Source organism: Etheostoma cragini, unplaced genomic scaffold, assembly GCF_013103735.1.
Source record: "Etheostoma cragini isolate CJK2018 unplaced genomic scaffold, CSU_Ecrag_1.0 ScbMSFa_2797, whole genome shotgun sequence".
NCBI classification, from domain to species: domain Eukaryota; kingdom Metazoa; phylum Chordata; class Actinopteri; order Perciformes; family Percidae; genus Etheostoma; species Etheostoma cragini.
The window spans coordinates 4,960-14,588 of NW_023266997.1; the positions used below are offsets into that span (position 1 = coordinate 4,960).

At 44.9% G+C, this 9,629-nt stretch overlaps 1 protein-coding gene across 1 annotated transcript in view; it reads left to right on the plus strand.

Annotated features, from left to right (window-relative positions):
• decr1 (2,4-dienoyl CoA reductase 1, mitochondrial) overlaps nt 1–3,179 on the plus strand; it is a gene marked incomplete at its 5' end in the record, with an annotated part of 4,556 nt that extends 1,377 nt beyond the window's left edge. The window contains 6 exons of the mRNA XM_034865819.1: nt 476–623; nt 1,149–1,248; nt 1,495–1,567; nt 1,704–1,850; nt 2,501–2,563; nt 2,845–3,179. Of these exons, the coding sequence (XP_034721710.1) occupies nt 476–623; nt 1,149–1,248; nt 1,495–1,567; nt 1,704–1,850; nt 2,501–2,563; nt 2,845–2,904 (591 nt within the window). The remainder of the gene's footprint in view (nt 1–475; nt 624–1,148; nt 1,249–1,494; nt 1,568–1,703; nt 1,851–2,500; nt 2,564–2,844) is intronic.
• Nucleotides 3,180–9,629: the final 6,450 nt, after the last annotated feature.

Here is a 9,629-nt window from a genome sequence, read left to right on the forward strand (position 1 = left end):
CCCCCCCCCCCACCCCACCTCGTCTCTCTGCCTCCCCACCTCGTCTCGCTGCCTTTCTGTGAGTGAGTCTGTCTGTGATGCAACCACGGTCACCTTTACCAGCACGTTGGTGACACAGAACGGGTTTCCAGGTTTATGGCCTTCCTTTGGTGCTGGAACCTTCTTGCGTGGGTGCGTGGACCCCCATGGCCCCCCAGCAACCTTCACCGCTGCAGGACCGGAAGGAATCGGCCAGTTCCATATGCCGGAACCCCCCCCCTCTGGCTCCACACGCCGAAATCCCCCAGTTCCACACGCTGGAACCCCCTGGGTCCAGCGTGGTCCTTCAGCTGGTTGGGGCAGGGCTGCAGCAACCTGCATTCTTATGAGAGCAGTTGCTGCTGCTGTGTTTTGATTGGTTGTTGCTGTTGTGTTTTGATTGGTTGTTGCTGCTGTGTTTTGATTGGTTGTTGCTGCTTTGTTTTGATTGGTCCAGGTGATCATCAACAACGCAGCAGGAAACTTTGTGTGTCCGTCCGAACATCTGTCTCCAAACGGCTGGAAGAGCATCACGGACATAGTCCTCAACGGGACGGCCTTCATCACCTTGGAGCTGGGCAAGAGACTGATCCACCACCACAAAGGTTCTGGTCCAGATACAGGTCTAGTCACAGGTCCTGGTCCGGACAGACAGGTCCTGGTCCAGAGACAGACAGGTCCCAATACTGAGACAGGGTTAGGGTTAGGTTAGGTTAGGGTAAAAACGTAGTGCCCTGGATTGGCGCCGGTATGGGCACGGGCACAAGACCAGGACCACCGTTGTGGATAAAACACTTAAAAACCTCCTTCAAAAAACCTGGCTCGGTTCTATAAAAGCTGATTAAAAGAAGGTAAAATGCTCAGAGCAGGGCCAAAGAACCACTGGACCGGACGGACAGCGGGAACATAAAACTTTAAATAAAAGGTCTCCCCTGCTCCTGCTCCGGCTCCTCTCCTGTAATATACAGATAGAGCAGGTCTAGACCACTCTATAATTTAAAGATAGAGCAGGTCTAGACTGCTCTATAATTTACAGATAGAGCAGGTCTAGACCGTTCTATAATTTACAAATAGAGCAGGTCTAGACTGCTCTGTAATTGACGGGTAATATTCATGTTGTTGTTGTGCAGGTGCGTCCTTCCTGGCCATCACTACCATCTACGCCGAGTCTGGTTCTGGTTTTGTGGTGCCGAGTGCGTCGGCAAAGGCTGGAGTCGAGGCCCTGTACAAGTCAGTCTGACCATTAACCTTTTAGCTCCAGTGTGTGTGTGTGTGTGTGTGTGTGTGTGTGTGTGGGTGTGTAATTTATTCATATATATATATATATATATATATATATATATATAATGCGTATGTGTACTAGTGTACTAACCAAAATAAATGTCTGGTTTATAATGAGTGAAACCAGATAAGGAAAGATATCCTCCGTATGGTGAACATGCCTCAGTGTGGTTGCCATGGTGTTGTGTGTGCCAGGTCTCTGGCTGCAGAGTGGGGGCGTTACGGACACAGGTTCAACATCATCCAGCCTGGACCAATCAAAACCAAGGTACCGCCCTACTGACATCACACATTTGATTTACCTGCTGTCTGTGATTGGTTGTCTGTTAGCTGCTGTCTGTGATTGGTTGATTGTCTTTGATTGGTGGGTTGTCTGTGATTGGTTGGTTGTATGTTGTGTTCAGGGAGCGTTCAGCCGTCTGGACCCGACCGGATCCTTTGAGAAAGCGATGATCGATCGGATCCCAACCGGTCGGCTGGGAACGCCGGCGGAGATCGCTAACCTGGCAGCGTACCTGAGCAGCGACTACGCTACCTGGATGTCTGGAGCTGTGAGTCTGACACATTAAATACACAGGTAGACGGACTCACCTGGAGGTTGGGAGCTGTGAGTCTGGCAGGTTAAATACACAGGTAGACGGACTCACCTGGAGGTCGGGAGCTGTGAGTCTGACAGGTTAAATACTCAGGTAGATGGACTCACCTGGGGTTCTGGAGCTGGAAGTACGATTAGTACGATCGCTAACCTGGCAGCGTACCTGAGCAGCCACTACGCTACCTGGATGTCTGGAGCTGTGAGTCTGACACATTAAATACACAGGTAGACGGTCTCACCTGAATGTCTGGAGCTGTGGGTCTAACAGGTTAAATACACAGGTAGCGGACTCACCTGGAGGTCTGGAGCTGGTAGTCCAGGGATTAGATGGGGCCGCTGGCCTTTATTTGTCAAACACTGACTAATGAAGGCCGGTTTCTGATAGTTGGGGGGGGTTCGACTAAATGCGTTGAATTTAATGTGCATTTCAACCAATTTAACTGAACAGATTAAACCATATATTCATGTTTCTGGGTTTTAAAACGAATATATTATCAGAGATTAGCCCGACCCCAGACCAGAGATTACCCCGACCCCTGACCAGAGATTAACCCGGCCCCAGAATAGGGGTTAGTCTGATCCCAAATCTTCTCTAACTGTTTCCAGGTGATCCGTTTCGATGGAGGAGAATACGTGTCGATGGCCGGAGAGTTCAACGAACTGCGCAGGGTGAGTGGAGAAATATTCCTCCAGAAACATGAAACGTCACAGAAATGTTCCCCCAGAAACATGGAGCGTTGCGCTAAAATGTTCCCCCAGAAACACTGAGCGTCACTGAAATGTTCCCCCAGAAACACTGACGGGCGTAACTTTATAGTAACACCAGGAGGTCTGTCCGTCTGAATTAAAGTAATAACACTTGACATGTTTGTGTTATTGAGATTATTATTATTATTATATTATGAAAACATGGAGGACATTCTGTGTGTTGATATGTGTTTTTGTGTCAGGTGACTCCAGATCAGTGGAAGATGATGGAGGCGATGATCAGGAGCACCAAAGGATCCTAAAAACACAACGACCAATCAGATCACAGCATCCACCTGATGATGTCATGATGATAGATCGATCTGTGAACTGGAAACACTAAACCCTGTTAGCATGTTAGCCATTTAGCATGTTAGCCAGTTAGCTTGTTTAGCGAGTTAGCGTGTTAGCTAGTTAGCTTGTTAGCATGTTCGCCAGTTAGTATTTTAACCAGTTAGCTTGTTAGCATGTAGTTGCTCGGTGTAGACAAAGAAAGATGTTTCTGAAGTTTGATAATAAAACAAATTGAACCCAGAAACCGTTTATTTAAAGACGGTTTTCTCTTCACATGTACACACACGCACAGACACACACACGCACAGACACACACATGCACAGACACACACGCACAGACACACACACGCACAGACACACACATGCACAGACACACAGGCACAGGCACACACACACACATAGTATTTCTCGTGGTGGTGTATTTTAGATTATATAGATACATTAGTGTGAAGAGCAGTTATGTAACCAGGTCTTGGTCGCTGTGGCCCTGTGCATCGTCATGACAACGTGCCTCCTTCTGAACTAGAGTCTGACTCCATCTCTTTATCAATCAAGTTTATTCAATCAAGTTTATTTGTGTAGCCCTTTACAATAGCCGTAAGGTACCCAAAGTGCTTTACAACAAAGCCATACAACAATACATAACGCATACAAAACATGCAGATACAATTAAAAGTGCTGTAGTGGTGCAGCGCTGCATGACATTAAAAGCTTTTCAGAAATGCATAGACCGGAGCAGATAGAAGGAGGACACCTAAGAGACTTAAGACTTAGTCAGAATTAAATGCTAATTTAAAAAAGTGGGTCTTATGCTTCGTTTTAAAAAGGCTGAGGTCAGTAGTGGTGCAGATGTCAGGGGGTAGTTTGTTCCACAGTCTGGGAGCAGCGACGGCAAACAAACAATCGCCCTGCTGTCTAAGTCTTGACCTAGGGACCTCTAACATAAGCTGACCCGAGGAGCGCAAGGCTCTGCCGCAATTGCAAAAATTTAAAATCTCAGACGAGTAAGAGGGGGCCAAGCCATAAATGGTGTTAAAAACAAACCGCAGGAGTTTAAAATCAATTCTACAACGGACTGGAAGCCAGTAGAGTGACGACAGCACAGGGGTAATGTGTTCACGTCTGGACGTGCTTGTTAAAAATCGGGCAGCAGCGTTCTGCACAAGTTGGAGACGAGAAATTGATGACTGACTGAGGCCAACTTAAAGGGCATTGCAGTAGTCCAGTCTTGAACTGATGAAAGCATGGATTGCCTTCTCAAGATCCTGCCGACTGAGAGAGGACTTGACTTTGGCCAAAAGACGGAGCTGAAAAAAGCTTGAGCTGACAACAGAGCTAATGTGTTTGTCAAATTTGAGCCCATTATCAAATGTTACCCCAAGATTTCTGACATGAGATTTAAAAAGGGGGGCCAGAGTGCCAGAGTTTGTGGTGAGAACATTTGACATAGATGGAGGACCAAACAAAATACATTCAGTTTTGCTGTCGTTTAAGTGCAAAAAGTTCTGTGACAGCCACTGCTTTATATCTGTGATGCAGGCCAGTAGCTTAGTAAGTGCAGTATTTTCGTTTGGTTTCATGGGCAAATATATCTGCAAGTCGTCGCCATAAAAGTGAAAAGACAGGTTGTGCTTTTTTATAATTGATCCAAGAGGTAGCATATACAAAGAAAACAGAATAGGGCCGAGAATAGATCCCTGTGGCACCCCACAGGGCAGCGACGCCTTTGAGGAGCAATGGTCACCAATCGCGACAGAGAAACTCCTGTTTGCCAGGTATGACCTAAACCACTGGAGAGCGGTGCCACGGATGCAGACTTGCTCTAGGCGAGATACAAGGACTGCATGGTCGACTGTATCAAAGGCTGCTGTGAGGTCGAGCAGAACCAGCACAGCAGGATTCCCAGCATCCACAGACGAGGCAATATCATTGTGCACCTTTAACAGTGCTGACTCGGTGCTATGTCGGGATCTAAAACCAGACTGAAATTTATCAAGAATAGAATTGATCTCCAAAAATGTCTGTAATTGAATAAAAACAACATTTTACTAAAACCTTAGAAAGAAAAGGCAAGTGAGAGACAGGTCTACAATTGGAGAGCATAGAGGGGTCAAGATGCGTTTTTTTTATGAGGGGCCTAACCATAGCGTGTTTGAAGGCAGCTGGAAAAGACCCTGAGCTAAGACAAGTGTTTATAAACACAAGCAGACTTGACCCAACGGAGCTCAGAACCTCCTTCAAAAACTTGGCTGGAATAATATCTAAGGGACAGTTCGTGGGTTTCATGCCACTAACCACCTTAGTAAAAGAAAACGGTCCGAAACCGCTCGAGTACAGCAGTCTTTGCCGGAGGAGCACATCCTTAAAAGACATATTCATATTACAGATACTCTGCCTGACAGATGCCACTTTATCAGTAAAAAAAGACACAAACTCCTCGCAGGTTGCAGTGGAGGCATCGCACAGGCCAGTAGGGCATGGATTAATGACAGAGTCAATAGTATTAAATAGCAATCTTGGATTATGAGAGCTGTTTGCTATAATGGAGGACAAATATTTGGACTTGACTTCCTTTAGAGCTCTCTGGTAAGCTGCCAGACTGACCCTTAACCAGCCCAGGGATACATGCAGTTTGTCCTTTTTCCGGCGCCGTTCAGCCTGTCTGCATTGTTGTCTGAGCAGACAGGTATGGTCATTCAGCCAGGGATCTGACTTAGTTTTGGTAGTTTTTTGCCGAAAAGGGGCAACAGAGTCAAGAATCGCAGAACATGTTGAATGGAAAGTGGAGAGTAGGTTGTCTGGACAAAGGGGAGGAACCAGCCCACAGTCATCAGGCAGCTGAGAGTTTCTGAAGGCAGCAGCCATCTCCCCACACGTTGATGGAGTAAAGATTCGGCGTCTGCGAGCTGGGGAATATGGCTTATTGGCAGGTGGAGGGGCCGCAAAGTCGAAAACAACAGGGAGGTGATCCGAGATAGCAGCGTCGACTATTTCTCTGAGGGAAACTGAAAGCCCATGAGAGATGACAAGGTCAATGTGCCCATACTCATGTGTTGGTGCATTAACAGATTGAGTGAGATCAAAGGAGACTAAAAGGCCTTTGAATTCGTTGGCCAGTTGATTTGCTGCACAACAAACATGAATATTAAAGTCTCCACAAATCAGCAGTTTATCAAACTTTGGGAGAAACTCAGACAAAAACTCTGAGAACTCTTGAAGAAAGTCCTTATTAGCACAGGGCAGGTAAGGTTTATCACGAACAGCTGCAGTTCGAAGCTGGAGTAATTATTGGCGGTTATCGTCCGGCACCTGAAGCTCTCCTTAAATATAGCAGCCAGGCCGCCCCCGCGACCGGTAGCTCGTGGGGTGCTGACAAAGGAACAGCCGGGGGGGAGGAGCTACGGAAAGGCGCTTTTCTTTGTCAACAGGAGGAAATCCAGATCATATTTTGTAAAAAAAAGTTGTTAAAAATAAACATCTTATTTGTAAGAGATCTGACATTTATTAGGGCCGTGTGAACTGAGCATCGGTCAGTCTGGCGTGAGAAGCGACTGAGTGAGCGGAGATTTCCCGGCACACAGCCCCGCTGGGAGATCCGCACTTGCCAACAGCATGGGAGCAGCACTCCGGTGTCCCGAAGAACCGGTCGGAGCCAGCGATATCTGTACTCCGTGGAACTCTGCAAATTGTAGCCACTGTAGTCTGTGAAGGGTCCGGCCGGTAGACAACAGGGATCGTGGAGGGAGGAAGCCAGAGACATTTTCAGTTTAATGAGGACTCCCCCTCTCTTTCCGCGTTTTCGGCGGCGACTGGTGCGAGGTAACCAGCAGAAAGGACGCCATAGATGCGGCGGTATAGACTCCAGATAAGGTGGTAGCCTCTTTGAGTGTCCAGCAAAGCCGCAAATTGGCAGTTTATCCAGAGATTCGCAAATATTAAGAAATGTCAGGCGATCATACACCAGCAGCGGTGAAACACTCGGTACAACAGACAGCAGATATAGGAAAAACATTAACACTCTCAGCAGGGGGAGACGGCCAGCCAAACACATGGGGCGCCATCTTACTGTGTTACATTAAGATGTAACATGTGTTATTGTTGGATAGTTTCTGGATTAAAGCTCACGGACACGCTCAGGTTCCAGGGTCTCTTACCTGTTCTCACCTGAAGTGACCCAGAGTTCCCGGGTCTCTTACCTGTTCTCACCTGAAGTGACCTAGATTTCAGTTCACTGAAGAAGTGGGCGGCATATCAGCAGCTTCCTGTCTGACATATGGAACAGGTCGTACTTCCTGTTGAATGTTGCAGTTTTTCCTGTTGAGTCTGATTAGTCCATGATGTGTATGTGTAAAACTGTGATGTGTGTAACTATATACAGTGTGTGTGTGTATATATATATATATATATATATATATATATATATATATATATATATATATATATATATATATATAATAACTCTATATATATATATATATAATAACTCTATATATATATATATATACTGTATATATACACATATATATAGTTAATGGCCGTCCCAGTGTGAAACTGCGTCTCACACTCCACCGCTGCTGGTGGAGGAACGGGATGCTGAGGAATATCACTGGTATTATTATTAGTCTTATTAGTAGTCTTATTAGTGGTATTAGTAGTTCTGTTATTAGTCCTATTAGTGTTATTAGTATTAGTGTTATTGTTATTAGTAATGTTATTATTGGCGTTATTAGTCTTATTATTATTAAGGTTATTAGTAGTGCTATTAGTCTTATTAGTAGTCTTATTAGTCTTAGTAGTGTTATTAAGGTATTAGTAGTTCTGTTATTGGTCCTATTAGTGTTGTTAGTATTAGTGTTATTGTTATTAGTAGTGTTATTATTGGCATTATTAGTCTTATTATTATTAAGGTTATTAGTAGTGCTATTAGTCTTATTAGTCTTTTTGTTAGTAGTGTCATGAGAGAGAGAGAGAGACAAAGGAGGACATAGAGAGAGAGAGAGAGAAACTGAGAGAGGGACAGCGAGAGAGAGGTCTAATATCCATTCCTTGTGTTTCTTGTCCAAAAAAAATCTCTTCAGCTTGTGGCCTCTCCTTAGCAGTGGTATCCTAGCTACTGTTTGACCATGAAGGCCTGATTTGCTCAGTCTCCTCTTAACAGTTGTTCTAGAGATGTGTCTGCTGCTAGAACTCTGTATGGTATTAATCCGCTCTCTGATCTGAGCTGCTGATAACTTGTGATTTCTGAGGCTGGCAACTCAAATGAACTCATCCTCAACAGCAGAGGGGACTCTGGGTCTTCATTTCCTGGGACGGTCCTCATGTGAGCCAGTTTTGTTGTAGCACTTGAAGAAGCAGGATCCCTCAAAAGTTAATATGATAAATCATGAATTTTTTGTTGTCAGGGTCCACGTTAGGGGGCTCTGTGGAGCACGCTGACATCGACAGAGCCCAATCACTACAGACATTTGTCATTTTTCATAGTTCTGGCATGTGTGCAAGTTTTTATGAATTTTCCCACATGCTAAAGCTCTAAAAAATGACAGCAATGGATGCAGAAATATCACCCATCACATGTAGAAATATCACCTGTCACATGCAGTAATATCACCCATCACATGCAGAAATATCACCTGTCACATGCAGAAATATCACCTGTCACATGTAGAAATAACACTTAAAAAAAAGTAGGTTCTTTGCACTTCGTGCTAGGACACCGGTGGTGCCTAATAACACCCTAACACTAATAACAATCATCAGAAACTATCAGATAAAATATGAACATCTTTTTATTCTCAACATGCCTACCTGCTGTATACTGTGTGTGTGTGTGTGTGTGTGTTTGTGTGTGTGTGTATATGTATGTGTGGGTGTTGTTACCAGGGCGATGGAGAACTTCTCTTCCAGCTCGGCTGGGTCCGGCATCGGCAGGCGGACCGGAGTGGTAAACACTAAAATGCTTAGGTTACTGTAATAATATCATTAGCGGTTATTATTGTTATGAATTAATTTGAATAAAGATTGTTTTAGTGATTGTTTCCTGTGTTGTGTAAAGCTCGTTGTGTGTTGTTAAAAGAGACACTTTTATTTTTATTTTTACTTATCAAACACACAGGTAAAGGTTAGAAGTTCTGTTTAAATGAACTCATTAATTACCTCCAATAATACATAGAACATATTATGTGTAACGTATTTCTAAACAGTATTTTTAAAAGATGTCTTAGTCACATTCTGTAAATGGCCCCGCCCCCTCTGGGCCTCCGTAGATCTCTTTTATATAGCCCCGCCCCTCCCGGCCCCTGTAACTTCAGACCCGCTGAATCAGAAGGTGAAACGGCCGTGCGGCAGAGCAGAAGATTCTCCCTCCCTAAATCACCGTGTTCTCGGACCAAAATGAGCCTCTACCCGCTGGAGCTGTGGAGATACTAACGGAGATATTTCGGTGAAAGTCTGGAGACAGAAACGGAGACGTTTCGGTGAGTTTTGTGTGTTAGTGTCGAGTTCAAAGAAACTTCAAAGAGAGTGTGTTTTCACCGCCGAGTGAACGCGGGCATTTCAATCAGCAGATTAACTGTTTAAGTTACCGGACAGCTACTCTACAAAGAGGAGAAAACATGAGACATTTGAGTGTGTATCTGTCTGTTTGCGTGTGTGTGTGTGTGTGTGTGTGTGTGTGTGTGTGTGTGTGTGTGTGTGT